This window comes from Polistes canadensis, unplaced genomic scaffold (genome assembly GCF_001313835.1).
Source record: "Polistes canadensis isolate GaletaPanama2010 unplaced genomic scaffold, ASM131383v1 scaffold_142, whole genome shotgun sequence".
NCBI classification, from domain to species: Eukaryota; Metazoa; Arthropoda; class Insecta; order Hymenoptera; family Vespidae; genus Polistes; species Polistes canadensis.
Window position 1 is genome coordinate 99377 of NW_014569689.1, and position 16966 is coordinate 116342.

The 16966-nt window shown below is 32.2% G+C and overlaps 2 protein-coding genes across 3 annotated transcripts in view; both read left to right on the forward strand.

Moving 5' to 3' along the window:
- Positions 1-2856: 2856 nt before the first annotated feature.
- Positions 2857-5528, forward strand: LOC106788511. The gene is made up of 6 exons (XM_014751824.1): positions 2857-2875; positions 3662-3729; positions 3898-4036; positions 4108-5025; positions 5103-5294; positions 5369-5528. The coding sequence occupies exons 3-6, from the start codon at positions 3898-3900 to the stop codon at positions 5488-5490; spliced, it is 1371 nt and encodes a 456-aa protein (XP_014607310.1). The 5' UTR covers positions 2857-2875; positions 3662-3729; the 3' UTR covers positions 5491-5528.
- Positions 5529-6615: 1087 nt separating this feature from the next.
- LOC106788515 overlaps positions 6616-16966 on the forward strand; it is a 52437-nt gene continuing 42086 nt past the window's right edge. Inside the window, exons 1-6 of one of the 2 annotated variants that reach the window (XM_014751832.1) lie at positions 6616-7055; positions 8701-8827; positions 8903-9032; positions 9121-9285; positions 9384-9585; positions 9674-9798. In XM_014751832.1, coding sequence (XP_014607318.1) covers positions 8715-8827; positions 8903-9032; positions 9121-9285; positions 9384-9585; positions 9674-9798 — 735 coding nt within the window. In that variant the 5' untranslated portion in view covers positions 6616-7055; positions 8701-8714. Of the gene's footprint in view, positions 7056-8346; positions 8423-8700; positions 8828-8902; positions 9033-9120; positions 9286-9383; positions 9586-9673; positions 9799-16966 lie in introns of those variants that run through there. The other variant, XM_014751833.1, reaches the window with a different exon arrangement.

Consider the following 16966-nt stretch of genomic DNA (forward strand, 5'->3'; position numbering starts at 1 on the left):
ATTTATCGGTCGATAATCAAATGCTTGAAGGAATAATTGATCCTTTGAATGAACCGCCAAATCTCAATAATGAAACATTGAAGACTATTAAAATTTTTGATCTCAACAAAGTAAACAGAAGTTCGGATTCATGTAGGAATCTGATAAATTCACTATCTACAACTGCTGCAACTAGTATAATATTTAATAATGTTAATACATTAAAATCTATACAAGTTACAAATAAGGTATCTAATGTTCCGAAAGAATCATCTATACAATATCAACAAGAAGGACAACGACAAAAAGCAGAATTACAAAAGTTGCCGGAGAGAAATGAAATAGCAGAAAATATTTGCGAATCATCTAATAATCTTTCAGTTCTATCGGATCCTGATAGAATTAGTAGAAAGATACGGAGGAATTATGGTCGTGTACATAACATCATTTTAAATATGATGAAAGACTATGAACCAGAAAAATTTGTACCGTATGAACCTGTATCTTCTGAATCTACATCATCTGTGCATACAATGGCATCGAACATTTTATTTGCTAGCAAAGATATAATATCGTCTACTAAACGTGAGGATGATGATGATAACACAACTTTACAATCATTGGCTTGCGCGAAGTTACCGAAAAATTCTACTAAGAAGAAAATAACAAATTTGATCACGAAACCGACTACTAAGATTAATTTGAATGAAACGTATGTAATAAAACCAAAAGAAACGAACTCTGATAAACCATGTGTAGTCGCTGTGCTCAAGAAACAACGTGATGGAAAAGCACCCAATCCATCTAATGAAATGGCCTGGTATCCTGATCATCGTCCTTCGATTACGTCGAAAAAAATAGTCAAGAAATAAAATTGCGAGGCAGCTAATACATAGAATAAAATCTAGAAGAATGCTTCATCTGCGAGTAAGAAGATCAAGAGGTGCAATTTTTAACAATGCATCTGGCCATTGTAATAAAACCTCATATAGAGGTTTAAAACAATGGAATTATTCAGATGTTGTTATTCTTTTTTTTTTTAGATAAGATAAAATCTAGCATAATAATGTTTCCTTTGCAATATTGTAGATTTATTATGACCAAAGAATATGCAACACCGTGCAAGTATTAATAATTTTTATTATTATTTATCAAAATTAATATTAACTCTACTTTTCATTATATCTGTTACTTTATTTTTAATTTTATCTCTTACCAGATTGATTCATATACATAAATATAATCTAGAGTTATGTATATATATATATTTATTATTAATATTACCTAAAAAAGTATTTTGTTAGACATAATTCCTGAGACAAAGCAAGTGTATTAACTAGTCACTTTAAATTGTCAAAAATCTATGTTTCTACTTATGTTGTGTATGCAATTTATATCATACATTGTACTTTATTTACAAAAAAAAATATTAAAAATAAACTTAAGACATCCTAATTTTTTAATGTTTATTAAATTAAAATACCTGCAACCTATATATCCACTATGTATCCAAAACTTTGGTACATCTCCTATAAAAATTCTTAGAGAGTTATATTTTTATTTTTTTTTATAGAATATAAAATAAATTTATATTATATTTAGTGTTTATGTGTGTGCCTTCAAAAATGCATTTATACATATATTTTAAAAGGTAGCTATATTTAAGCTGCTCAAGTTGAAGAAAATTAAAAAGATTTGCTGTTAAATCCCACGATGATCACCTGTAACAAGAAGAAAACTATATAAATCATACAATCAAAAGTAATACAATAGCCTAACATAGAAGTCGTCCAATTCACAGGTGCACTTTTCATTTAAATTTCCTATTTATTTTTATCCAATTTCTCTATTTACCGTTTGTAAAATAAATTTAAATTTAAACGCGTGATTTTCATTAAAAAATATAATGAATTAAGAAATAGGAAAAAAGTAGAAATATTATAATAAGTTACATATAAAAATATAATATCTATTTTTTAATTATTATAAAATACTTTTAAACTATACGTTACACATATAAAAGAAAAATTGCAAATTGAATAAAATACGATGAGAGTAACAAAAATCTTAAAGACGAACAAGAAAAAAGAAATGATTGTAATATTTACTGAACGTTAATTAAATTTCAAAATTTAATAACACGAGAATTTTAATATTTTTGACTCTAACTGACTAAAAAGTTCTGCACCTTTTGGACGATTTAGACACAGATTTGGTGTGCCAAGGAGATGGAATGATCCATCATCTCCAATTACAACTACAAATTAATGACGAGCAAGCAAGTAATAAAAAAAAATAAAAATATAACTCTCTAAGAATATTTATGGAAGATGTACCAAAGATTTTTGGCATGTTTAATATTCAATTATTTAATTTATAAAAATATCTGTTTCAGATCAATCTTAATTTTTCCATGGATCATAGATCTATGTGTTGTTTTCTTTTTATTTCAATATTATTTGCTAGTTCAAATGAAAATATGAGGTTCTTTTATTAATTATATTTAAATTAAAATATTTTTATATTTGTTTGACAATTTTTTAATTAATGAACGTAAGTTTACGCAAACAGGCAATTAATTGGCTAGTTCATTGATAACACGTATATCATTCAATCGTGTGTATGAATGAAAGTCAGTAGTAGGGGTAAGAGTTTCGTATTTTCACCGTCAATTTCAAGGGGCACTACTGTACGCACACACACACAAATAAACACTAAGAAATATAATATATATATATATATATATATTTAAAATTTCATTAAAAAAAAATATTATTTCGAATATTTGTGTGGATATTTATCATTTACCAATTTACCGATTGCAAAGGATTACAAATTATATTTCATCGCGATATTTTGCTTATTGCATTTTTTCATTTATCAAAAACTTTGATAGGTATAAAAATGAGAAAGAAAAAAAAAAACTAAATCGATTATTCTTTTTATTATTTTTTTAACTAATTTTCAAATATCTTAATTTTTGTAAAAAATATAAAAAATAACGTTTGTGCAATTGTTGATACTAAGCACAACATTTAAACAAATTTTTCCAAATAACATTTCATTCATAAGATTAAAGTTGAAGCGAGAAGATGATTTTTTTGAATTTAAAAAAAAATGTTATGTTTATATCTATTTTTTTAAAAAATAAAATTTTTTCACACAATTATTTGAAAGAAAATAATATTTACAAAAATTTGAAGACGATATTTCCTCGTTTGAATTCTTATCTTTTGTAAAAGACCTTGTTCGTGAAAATCGATTTAGAATAATATTCAAATTTATTCTTAGCGTAAAATCTATTTTTATTATTTGTCAAGCATGGTTAAAAAACATTCTGAAATTTACAAAAAATTATAAAGAAATATTACAAATAATTATTGATTAATTTCATAAAGTTCGATTTTATTATCTATACAAATTATTCTTTAAGACTTCCACTCCTTTCTCTTATTTCTTATCTTTAGTTATCAGATCATTGACACCTTGATTAAGATTAGATATGATATTCTTTGAACAGCTATATATTAATTGCCTGTTGAGAAATATAATTGTTTTCTTTTTTACATAGTTTATTAAATTGTTGATATAACATTAATAAAATACCTAAATTAAAAACAATATTCAACAATGTCTGTTCTTAAACATCTTTATCTCGATGATATTATCACATCTTTTCCAGAACTTGGACCAACTATACAAGATGGGGGTTACTCGTGGATTATTTTGCTCGGTGTATTCCTTATTCAGGTATATATTAACATAAAGAATTAGTCTCTGTTATTTTAATGCATTCCTTGCATATAAATTTTCTAAAAGTATATAAAATTTTCTAAGGGATAATTCACATACACTGCATAACACATTATATAGAGTTTAAAGAAATGATGTGCAAAATATTATATGTCACGCATACAGATGACCATACCAAGTATACTATCTGTATACGGTATTGTACTTGGATATCTGACTGAAAATAAGACTGCCGATTTTGAGTTGTGGGATCAGAAAATCATTTTGACACCTATACTCTTCATAGCATTTTGGAATTTAACAGGTGAGTTTATTCTATTTTTATTATTTTTATAATTATCATATGTAGATTATTTTATGTTATTCTTTTTATAGATCCATGGTCTAAAATGATTGTGGATTTGACTTCTGTTCCACGTGTAATTGGATTGATAGGCATAGCTCTTATATCAATTGGCGTTTTAGCATCTGGGTATCTTGCTACCGGTGGAGTTGGTGCATATTTAGCCAGCTTGAGTGCTGGCGCTGTAATGGGCATAGGTGCAAGTTTCGTTATGGTTCAAAGCCAAGAATGTTTGTTAAAATATTTCCGGATAAAATTATCAATAGCACTTACTATTAAAAATATTGCATTATCATTAGGGTATATCATAGTCCCAAATCTAACTCATTTATTACTTATGCGAGTTTCTTTGAAAATTGCTCTTTTGCTCATAACAGTTATTTTTGTACCAACTATTTTGGGTGTCATTTTGTTACGGCAACCAATGTCTCCAAAACCTTCGCAGTATAATTTACTCTTAACGAATGAAGATAACAATGATGTTTCTGTAAAATATAGTTCTAATATGGGATTAGAATCTATAGAGAACAATAATGTAGAAAATTTATCTTCACATGGAACAGAACAAATGGAAGATACGAACTCTTCATTTGCAGGACATAATGAAATTTATACGTATGAAGATAGCGAAGAAGATATTTTTGTAAGATCAGTTAAATCAAGTAACAAATGGAAAAATCATATTCGAATATTTGTGTATTTACGATTTTGGATGAGTATACTTACATGGGTTGGAATCAAATCTTTCACTTTATTCTTTTGGATACTGTTACCTTATATGTTTATCACAAAAATATCTTCTTCGCACAATTATGTTACAATATCAATTATTGCGGGCTTTGGTATTCTTCTACCAAATTCTATTACCTTCTGGATTTTGGAAACTATCCCACAAAATAGACGAATACTTTTTGGTATAGCATGTTGGCTTGGATGTTCTATTCTAGTGGGTATGTTTAAAGAAACGCATGATTTTAAAAAAGAATTGATCGCACATGCAACTCATATTAATAAACTATTTTTTCAGTATTAACATATACTCAAGAATATTATGTATTCATGATTAGTGCATTGCTAGGAGGGATAAGTATCGGTCTACTATCAGTTTGCCAAGATTCAATACTTTTGGATATTTTTGGACCTCGTTTCGTAGATCAATTTCATAAAATATTCTCAACAATAGTGGGAATCTGTTTATTATCTCTTTGTTTCATACATAGTAAGTAACTTTTATTTTGAGATATGTAGAAAATCAAACAACAGTTTTATTTTATATTTTATTTATCTTTACAGACGCTGTCCTTTGTTTTCGTTTAGTTGCATTATTTTTATTTTTAAGTGGTTGTTACTGGATATGGTTGCCAATTTTTAATATATTAAAGCATCGTTGCATTGCATGCTGTAAAGTTACCTAATTTATATTTCATTTGTATTTGCATAAAATTGTTTTATATATATATATATATATCATCTATAAAAAAAAGTATCTTGTCTATCAAAACCATAAAATCATACATAGTACGCTACATTTATATATAGAACATTTTTTTCTTATTTTGATTTGTATAATATACTTGTAAAGCTTTAGGGAACGAAATTGAAACACTATAGTTTAGAAATTATTTGAAAAATATAAAATATTTGTTAATACTGTAATACTAAAATATCAATGTCATAGGCTGTACACAAGGCATTGATCTCTGTTCTTTTTGGCATACTATCCTACAAAAACTGCAGTTATGTTTGACTCTTTACAATCTATTTTGAGACTGTTTCCATGGGTCAGCGAGGTCTACTTATATCTTTCAACTCATATTTGTGCTTTAAATTTGAAGATACTTGAATCAAAATAAGTGCAACTTGCACACAAACACGCATATATGTCTATATAAATTCTTGCGTTTTATCTTATAATTTTTATAGTAATTATGCTGATTCATTTTTTATTAGACATTTGCATTACAATTAAAAGTTGTATGACAAGTTTATATTAATTATTTCTTTACCAAATATTAATGGAAATAGTAACTTTTATTATATTGCAAATAGTTATGCAATGATTGCATGAAGGCAGCAATAAATAATTTATAAGTTAGTCAATAGTAATTTAGCATAATTGTATGTATCGATGTTGTATATTACGATTATACAACGTCATTATTATAATTATAAGGACCTAATTGATAGGATAGAAAATAATAATGATTGTTATTATTAAATATTTGCAAAATCTTTTGTAAATTAAGAAAGGAGAAAAAATAAGAAGAAAAATTCTATTAGTTCTATTTTAAACATAAGAAATAATCAGAGCATTTAACAAATTCTATAAATTATTTCTACATTGTACAGTTAATATGATATAAAAATCAAAGTATTTGAATAATTTGTACTGCAACGCATGCTAGTTTAGAGTAGTGTTAGTGTGCATTTCTGCAATTGTACACACAACTTTAAAGGCATCCGAAATTCAATTCCGCGCGAGCCAATGAAGTTGAGTCATCGATCTTAAATATAAAATATTCGGAAGCGTGATTGGTGGAGCGTAAACAAGTCGTGTCGCTTATTGGTCACTTTTCTTCCGTGCAAACTCGCCGTGACGATGCAACGAGCTCGGATTCGTACCGCTTATGGCGCAGGCGCCACTAATGCAGTGCACGTCTGTGTGCACCGCTGGTGTGCACGGCGGTTCTTCGTCGATTTAGAGAAAGAAAGAGAATAAAAAAGGGAAAGAGAGAGAACAATAAAAAAAAATAAAGAAAGAACAGAGAAAAAAAAGCGTGGAACAAAAAAAATAAGAAATAAACGGATTCACGGAACGAAGAGAAGAAGTCGTGTGTGTTAGTTCCCACGAGTAAGGTGTATTTTTAAAGTGGTACGGCAAGATTATGTAGTGTCCGGTGTCGGTGAATAATCGGAAGTTAGAAGGAAGGAAGAGGGAGGTGCGGGAGGGGGTCAGGCTTTCTTAGCGGCAAGGAGAAACGTGAGTAATTCTAAGGGTGGGGGGATATTAAAAAAACTCCTATGAAAATCACTCCCCTAGATGACATTTCGTTAGGTGTTATTCAAAGGCGTGCCACAACGTTTATTCTCTAAGCGTGCATGCCGGAGGGGTTGGGTGGAACCCCCTGTCACGTTCCAAACCTATTTAAATCGATGATGTTTTTTTTTCTCTTTCTCTTCTCTTCCTTTAATTTAATTCTCCTACCTTCTTCGAGAGCCTTTCGTAAAAGATTAGATTTATTTCATAATTAATAACGGTAGGAAAATATGAGAGATAGACGGTTGCCATCGCCGGAAATGTTACCGCAGGCGTTAAACTCTCTTCTGAGTAGCTGTGCAAATACTCTCTCCTCTCTATTTCCCTCTCCTTCTTTCTATCTCTTTCTAGCTTTCTCTCCCTGTCTCTCTCTCTCCCTCTCATTTTATATGCCCTCTCTCATCTCTCCGATACCACCACCACCATCATTATCATCATCATCATCAGCATCAGATAGTACTACCACCAGCAAATCAATCTATACACGTACATATATATATATATACAGACGCACATATATATATATATACACACGCACACTACTATACAAAGATGACAACGACACCAAGCTCTCCCCCTTCGCCGTTATCCTGTCTCTTTTTCATTCCTTTTCTTGTTTACCTTCTCCTTTTTCTTAGAGACTTAATGCAAATTCGCCTAGTGAGGTGTTAAAATCTTGCAAAGTTCCGGCTTGATGCAATAAGTCAGTCGATTATGTCTACTTTTCTTTTTTTTTTCCCCTTTTTGTTCGATTTTTTTCTACCTGTTTTAATATATTTTTATCCGTTTACTACTTCATTTATATTACCACTTGTGCGACGACTACAGCGACAAGTTTTCGAATCCCACACGTTCTCATGCTCGTTGCACCTGTGGATAGAAAATGTACACGCGTGTAACAAGATACTCGACCTTACTACTATCATCATTCTCTTTTAGTCTTTTCTTTTTCACAGAATGTGTGAGACATGCGAGTACATTGAAAAAAATTCAATACGTCATACGCGAGTCTTTTGTGTTTCGTGATAATTATACTTTCTTGGAAAAGGTTGCATAGTGAATGCTAATATCCTTTTTATCACGCTTACGTTTCCTGCTTATATTTTTTTCTCTCATTCTTTATATGCGTGATCAGATTATATATATATATATATATAGATATGTATATAAATATATATATTTATTTATATATGTGTGTGTGTTTGTCTGCAACGATTCTTTGAAAATCTACTTTACAATGTTTCCTATATTCTGTACCAGGTGATTTAAATTTTAAAAAGGTTATTGAACCTTTCTATTTTGGTTTATACGTAAGTTGCTGACTACCTGTTATATCTTATTTTTATCAAGTAGCTTGAAATACTTTACATGTGTTATTGTTTATTATAACCTCTGTGAGATCAACTGATGAACAAATTAGAGAGTTTGTTATTTAAACAAATAGATGCACTTTAACTTCTCATTATTTTGTAAAGGGATAGTTTGCAATTTCTAGATTTATTTTATATTTAATTTAACATATCGTTGTTAAAAGAATATTTTTAGATTATAAGATAATGGATCATATCGGTTTATAATATTTTTATAGATCAACGCAAGGAAATGAAGATGAGTTTCTCTTTAACCTCACTTCAGCCTTCTAGCAATAGTCTAGAAAGGCGGAAGCAAGTGAGTGTGCCCTTAGAAAGACCGTACAACAGTCTTACCAAAAAAAGGTTTATTTTTTAATCATTATTTATATGTTATTATATTTTAGATTGTATACTAATGTTAATTATTTGTATTTTTAGAAAAGATCCCAAACAAATGCAGTGTCAAAGAATGTGGACTAACAGAGAAGATAGTAAAGATGACTTTTGGGCTGCGATACGCTCTAATTATGATTATATTATGGATACTAATTTAATTGATAGTTGTAAGGTACGGTGAATCTAATTTATCTTTCAGTAATACGTACTACGTACCATAGAATAAACCATAATAAATTTCTATATGTTTTATTGATTAGGAAGCGAATGGTGAATTAACTTGGGATGAGACAGATGTATCCACTCAGTCTTGGAGTTTGAAGGAAGTTAGTTGCCAATTTTCAGAACTCTATTCGTGGTTAAGAGTTCTTCAAGAGTTAGTTTATTCTAAAGAAGAAAATCTTTTGAACAAAAGTCTACGCGCGGTATGTATACTTGTATTAAATTTATCTCACATCGTTTTGGTATTTTAGAAAATATTAAAATATTCTAATGTAAGTATTTTCATTTCTTGTTTGTAAAGGCTCACATGGCGGAGTTGCGACGTAAGGCATACAGAAGAAAATTGTTCAACGAACAAGCAGAAAAATTAGTATCATGCACCCCTGCATTAAAAGATGAAGTGGCGTGGCGTGTTAATCACTTGAACGCAAAGTGGGAATTAGTTGAACAAATTATGGCACCTGTAGAACGTACTGTCTCTGACGAACAGGATGTATCTGCAGGTAATTGTTTGCTCTATCTAACAAGATTTAATTTGTAAATCCTCCAAGTTTCTTGCATGTCCATAATTCTTGATATTTATTTTTCTAGACTTCGAACATGAAGTTAAATGCTTAAGAAAGTGGTTACGAGAAATGGAATCGCGTCTGAAACCTTTGAGTCTTCACGTAGATTGGACATTAGCAGAATTAGAAGAAAAAGCAATGGAGCATATGGTGAGTCGTGTTAATTTCATTTTTAATATCATAACAGATGGTTTATTTAATTAGAAAAACATTTATAAGCAAGATCGATAACTCGTTAATTTATACAATTTTGGAGTCCATTGAATTTCATGTGTTTTATATTCTACATTTCTTTTTTGTTTCCAATTCAACAGATAATATCCTATGTTTAATTAGTTAAGAATTTTATCTTTTTTTTCATGTTCAAATATTTACCTTAAGTAGATAAGAGTATTGCAGTATTTGACATATACGCGATAAGTAACGCCATCTTGCATCGGAAAATTATCATTACATCTCTTGTGGTTACCGGTAAAGATGAACTATTGATAAAGTCGTTCTCTCTTATCATTGTATTATCGACTGCGATAATTTGGATGTTAGCATGAATTAATTTTTTAAAAACTTGGCGGGAACGTACGAACGATTGATGTATAATAAAGAACATGGTAATCGATGAGTAGTGCAAGAGATTATGAGTTCCAGCTAATAACAAATGGATGACGCTGCTTTCCAGGATATTTCTTTTTGTAAGATAAATGGCTTTCCATAATAAACGTAGTCACGAAATACGAAACGACCGTAAAGATATACAAGAAAAATAGATTAAAAAGATTAATACGTTCGAAATGAGATTACCGCAAGATCTCTCGTTGCTGGCAAACTGCAATTTAGATAAACCATTGCGGTTTAGTATCTCGAGGCGATCGTTATATTTGAATGTTGGGAACAAGCTAGCTAGCAAGCGAAGACTCGTTTTAGTAGTCGTTGTTGTCAGAAAAATTTCGGAGAAAGCGTGACGAATCGAGTATTCAAACTTTAATGCAGAATATAATAATATTTCGATGTTTAGAATTAGATAAATTTTCTTTTTAAAAAGATATTTAATATCTCCAATTTTTTTAAATCTAAATTATTGTACAGATAGAATAAATTTGCGAATATTTTATTTGTCACGTAACGCGACGAAATTAGATAATTCCTAGTAAATTCGACGAACAATATCAGAAACTCTTGTGTTACATTTGTAAAGGAAACACGCGTTTCTTTAAACAACGAGTATTACGAACGAGTGGTGGTAATTGTCTTTATGAGCAAGATTGGCTCTTCGGCAGATTCCTTCTGCATCCATTGTTGTCCCCTGTGAGTCACATAAGCAGCCATCTTTTGACTACCTCCGCTAAACTAAACGTAACTTTCACTCTAACATAACGCACATGGAAATATATGGTTGACGTTGAGTAACGTTCACGGTCATTTTAAACCATCCCATCTGTGATCATGTAGCTTTGATTGCACAGGACGAAAGTACAGTTCCTATTACTCTTTTGAGATTTGTTCAGGATTTTTTTAATATGTTTGCTTTTATTCTTGTTTGTCGCAATTATGCACGAGACGAAAGTAGATTTCGTATTACTTTTCTTAAAGTAAATTTTCCTTGTTTATTCGTTAGAATAATCTCGCGAATGATTATCTTCGAAGATAATGTTGATGATAAAGGATACCACTAACAGTATGGTCTTGTGTATCTTGTCGAGATAATTCGGTATGCGTCACTCGGACACATCGCGTACGTTTTCTACGTAAAAAGTTGACGTTCAACAGATACGATCTTGCCTATAATTTCCGGCTGCAGTTTCTCACACTTTCCCCATGGTGGAAGTTTCTACCCATAGCATATATCTACGTGCATAAGTATCAACGGATAGTACGATTAATTTCTACCGAATGGCCCGCATAAATCTTGGATGCGTTCATTTTCCGATTTACACGTAGCTTATTTAGATAAGCACTGCGAATAATAATTGAACAAATTAACAACACAAGTTAATACATATATAAAGAATATATAATCGTTCGAAGTAATATAATATAACACCCTAGACATTTTCCTTCTCATTCATTGGGTTTTAGTTTAAGTATAGTTGGTTGTGGAGTTTCGGGTCAGTTCGGTGTTGGAAGTCAAGCAAGCAAGCAAGCAAGCAAGCATCGTTTCGAATTCACCCGAAGACCCTTTTGTTTATTTCTTCTTTTTATTCCCCCTACAAAGCGCATAGGGACATACCAACGGAGCGAAAAAGAGGTATAGTGTAGGCCCCCGAGAGTGCGTGGGCACACTAATAGTAAATGTGAGGGGGACGCTCGTGCTATCTTATATGTATATGTATATATATATATTTGTGGTGTGGATGTTCTCTCCCTTTATGTATGCGTAATACTCGTCCATGAGCACACGCGAGGAACGGCGAACAAAGTCCATAGTTTTGTTTGAAACCGACGTTGCCCGAAGGCTGTTCGGCTCCCCGTTTGTGTTCGTGTGCACTGTACTCTTGGAGCAAGCGAGTAGCAGCTGGCCTCTGCTGCCGGCTGCAGGTTCTTCGTAGTCGGTGAGTGTGCACGTCGTTCTTTCGTGGTGGCGTCGTTGTTCTCTTGGACGAGGAAGGGACGACGCTAAGCACGTTTGCTTCGAAAGATTCCCGCCCCTTTTTCCCTATATATATTTCTTTCTCTTTCTCTCTTAAGCGCCCATCATCATCATCATCTTCCTCATCTCTTCCTTCCAACTGCTTGCTCCCCTCTTTCATTCGTGGTGAAGCAACAGGCCAGAAAAGCTAGCTAGCTAGTTCCTTCCTTTCTTTCTTTCTTTCTTTCTTTCTTTCTTAGCCGGCTATGTTCGCGACTCTGAACTTGTTCCTAAGCTTATCTTATTCATTTTCTTATTTACTCGAGTTCGTTGTGTTTCTAAATATTCGCGTACTCGGACAATAATCGATTTATTCTAATTACCAGTGACGATAATTGGTGACGACTAGTGTTATTATTGGTGGTGTATCACTCTGTGCGTGTTATATTTCATGAAATATTTTCGCGGTTAAATTTTTAGCTTTATTTATTGTTCATTACCGCAAAAAGCGCGTGCTGAACGACGAGCCTAAGTATAATGTGTGCTTTCACGTGTTCGATTCGATTCCAAACTCGCACTCGTCCCTCTCTTCGATCCTGTACCCGATCCTTCTCCTTATTCTCTTTCCTTTCCTCTTCTTGCCCTTGTAGATGTATCGTCGTCCCATGACCGTTCAAAGACTCCTCCTCCACCTCCACTTCCTCCTCCTTTTTCTCTTTCTCCTCGTCGTTCACTTATAGTCGTTCACTTACCCACGCGGAAGAGAATCCTCATTTTCGTGATTACAATCGTCTTCCTCTTTCTCATATTTACGTGGGTGGCAAGTTTTACTTTATTTTCTTTTAAAATAGGAAGAGTGGAATAAAGAAAAGGGAAAGAGATAGAAGCGTCGGTTAGTTAGTTTGGTGGTGGTACGCCTGCGCGGTAAATCGGTTGCGAGAAGAAGACCCAGCAAGTTCAGTAAGGGCTGTCTAGGAAACAGAACTTAACTACGAACTATCGAAGAGGAATCGGAATATTATTCATCTGGGTGCAATCCGTCGTTATACTAACTTGCAACGAATGGTTGGAAAATAGACAAAGCAAGAAGAAGAAGAAGAAGAAGCTACCATCATCATAGTTCTAACAATTTTCCTTGATACTCCAGTTGCTGATGTTGATGATGCTGGTACTTGGGTTGCCTATTGGTTGCTCCTTGAAGACGCTTCTTGTTGCTAGCTTATTCTCTTCATCATCGTCATCAATATAATCATCATCATTGGGACGACTAATTCAAGAAGATTCTGTATGCATCATAGAAGATTTTTAAATCTTCCTGGTGTATATTCTCGCCAGTACGACGAGACTCGATTTACTCGTGGATCCTCTTTTAGCTGGAGTGGATATACGTTTCGGTAACGTTATCATTATTTTATCATCCAATTTTATATTTTTTAATACAATACTATAATACGTTTTGTTTTAAAAAACATAATCGTTTCCCGATTCGTTTCAAATGATTTTCTTAAAAATCAGTTTCTTAGATTGGAAGATATATTTAAGAGTTTATAAAAAAAGAAAAAAAAAGGAGGGTTGACATTTTGATATTAAGATTAAATTTATCGATGATTTATTTATATCAAAAGTCCAAACGTTGCTGAAAGGATTAATTTTGAAATACTACATTTTCAATCGAAACATTTCGAACTGGTCGTCTTCGTTCCCCTGATATACGAGTTATATGAATTTTTACATATATGTAAAAAAAAAAAAAAAAAAGATAGAAAAGACTGCTTGTCTTTTTTTTGTACAATAATTATTATTTGAAGTGTAGAAGAGATTGGTGGGATAGATCGATTGACTTTTCTAGTTATAGACGAATCGAGAAGAGTAAAACCAACCAGGGTACTTTTTATCGATCGATGGATCGAGTTCCTCGAGAGTCCGGCTATTGTTTTTCCGTAACTATCCAAGGTTCTTTCTTTCTCTCTCTCTCTCTTTCTGAGTAATGTTGTATATGTGTGTGTGTGTGGATCGATCGATAGCTCGAAGAAGTTGAGTAGCAGATATATCGAGCTTTGATAGGATCGTTCAACCCAGACACCTTATGCGACCACGTGGAGAGGCACCGTTCGGATGAACGACATTCGCGGTTATCGAAGTCGGTCGTTTGAGGTCGGACGAGTTCACGCGGAATTGTCCATATTAAGAGAAAATAGATCTCGGGTTCTTCTTTAGTGAAAACCTTAACGTTTCTTTCCATCTATCTATCTGGCTACTTGACTTTTTTGTTTTATTTCTACTTCTACTTCTTTTTCTTATTACTTTTCTTACCTGCTTTCTTATTCCACTACTTTTTTTCTACTTAAAAGTTATTACTAAGGTTCATTATAATTCTTCTTTTAAAAAGATAGAAACGATTCTCCAACTCTTGAAAAACAAATTTTCGAAGTAAAGTGGGATCGCGTGATCCTGTTAAAAAAAAGTATCTGCCAAAGTTTTGAGATAGGGTTCTCCGATTGAATGGAGAAGAAACCCACCCTTCCTCTGTACATATTTGAAATTTCGTACTCTGATGTAATCTTTGATGCAACTCATGTAGAATTGCGTAATAATCAGTGGTGGTGTGTATTTATACTACTATAGGAGGAAAAGGATAATTGATTGGAGCCCTCACCCATCAATGGGATACTTTAATGTTTCCAAATCAAATTCATTTTTTTTTTCTTCTAATAAAAATGATTTCTACACATTAGAGGACAAATTTGTCCTTGGACGGGGGCTCATAAAGCCGTAACACGCAGTTGGTAATAAATCTCTCTCATATTGTGTTGGAAGTTGTAAACCCACGTTGAATTGCATAATTATACGTACAGTTAGTAATAGTTTCTTGTAATTGTTAATTGAGATTTAATTGAGTTTTCCCTTTTAGATAAAAACTTCAAAGAAATATAAAAATTATTTTTTATATACAAGTAAATTATCTCAATATCTAATTGCAGTATGCAAAAGTGTTGGTTATCAACTGTTGAAAGTAGTCCATTCGGAATACAACAGTCAAGGTGTTTTTTTTTTTCTTTTTCTTTTTTTTTCTTTCAATCTAATCTCTAGGGAAAGAGAAACCTAAACGACAAGGTTTTATTTGTCTTCATTGTCGCTGTTTTGCATATACTTGATAATCATGATCGTCATCGTTGTTCTCTCTCTTTCTCTTTCTCTTTCTTTCTCTGTTCGTGTTCTTTTACAAGGAAATTACACGGTCTACTTAACAACCGTTTTGCCGTTTTGATAGTAGTCGTTGTGCACGAGTTTCGCAGTTGGGTCCAACTGCCAAGCCGCAGATGCTCTCGTAAAGAGGTCAATAATTTCGACTTGGTGGATGGTAAGTTCGTTCGTTCGTTCGTTCCTTCGTTAACTCGTTCGTACCTTCGTTCGTTCGTTCGTTCGTTCGAGTGACGAGCTGTGGTGCTGATTCCAAAAATAATTTTCTGTGCTTCGCAAGCAGCAGAACACCAGCCGAACGTTTCTGCTGTCCGTTCGGTCTCCTCGTACGTTCCTCTCGCGTTTATGTACTCACTTAATGTATACATACATACATACATATACGCATGTATGTATATATGTTCTACTTTGACAAGATTTCGAGCCGGAAGTGTTCCACGTGTTGTCGAGAAAATGTCGAAACGTTGGCACGATTCCTTTCGATCTTTCTCATGCAGATACTTTATATACCAATTTCATATGGTGTGTGGTCCACCCACCCACTCATACATTCACTCACTCACTCTTCGTACGAAACTTTCAATTTTATCTTACATCTTCATCGTAAATTTTCATGCAATTTTCGAGATAATATAATAATAGGTTTATATTGGGGTTAGTGAATGAATATATCGTTGAAAATCAGTTAATACTTTACTTTGTCAATTGATTTTTGTGTTCTCGATCTAACGATGACTGATCACATCATCATCGTTAAAGGTGAACGGACCTGATAGTTTTTCTATTCCGACTATCATAAATATTCTCGTAATCTTTCTCGCGTGTGGCACCTGTCCAAGTCGACAAAGCTCTAAATATAAAACACCTCTCGTTGGATATTCGGGAAAAGCTAGAGATAGATTATTATTATTATTATTATTATTATTCTTACCTATCTAACAATTTTATCAAATATCGAAAAACTGTAGAGATAATAGATAGATTTGTGTGTTATCTTTTTATCGAATCGTCTCGGTACAATCTGATTTTTATTAAAACATACTTTTTTTTTGTCTTTTTCTCTCATTGCCTTTTAGGTTAATCGGATTTCGCTTATGAGCCAATGAATCTTATGACAATTTAGGTCGTATACGACGAACGAACGAACGAATGAACGTGATTTCTGAACGTTGATAAAGTAACGGTGCGAATGCGCTCGATTCGAACACCATCGTCGTCTTCGTTCTCGTCGTCGTCCTGCTTCTTCGAGATTCATTACTTCTTCTTATTCTTTTTCTTTAGTATATCTTTTTTATGAATTTTTTTTTTCTACACTGTCGAACAAAATTATTGGCGGATAATAAATTTTAATTATTAGAAGGTTACAAAAATAAATTTGCTCAATATTCCATTCGCATTGAAAAAAATCTGAGATGATTTTTTTTAAATGATTTAATAAATATCAATAATAATAATAATAAAAGAAATAAATGCACAGAAGGGTTGTGCGAATTTCTCTTAACGAAATTTATTTTTTGCCGATTAATTTTGTTCGAAAAAAAAATAATTATTGGC

What these genes read in the sequence shown, in the direction of transcription:
- LOC106788511 (XM_014751824.1), top strand. Translation starts at nt 3,898, where the DNA reads ATGACCATACCAAGTATACTATCTGTATACGGTATTGTACTTGGATAT. An exon ending in TGGATGTTCTATTCTAGTGG is followed by an intron (nt 5,026 to 5,102) that starts GTATGTTTAAAG and finishes CTATTTTTTCAG; the next exon opens with TATTAACATATACTCAAGAA. An exon ending in ATCTCTTTGTTTCATACATA is followed by an intron (nt 5,295 to 5,368) that starts GTAAGTAACTTT and finishes TTATCTTTACAG; the next exon opens with ACGCTGTCCTTTGTTTTCGT.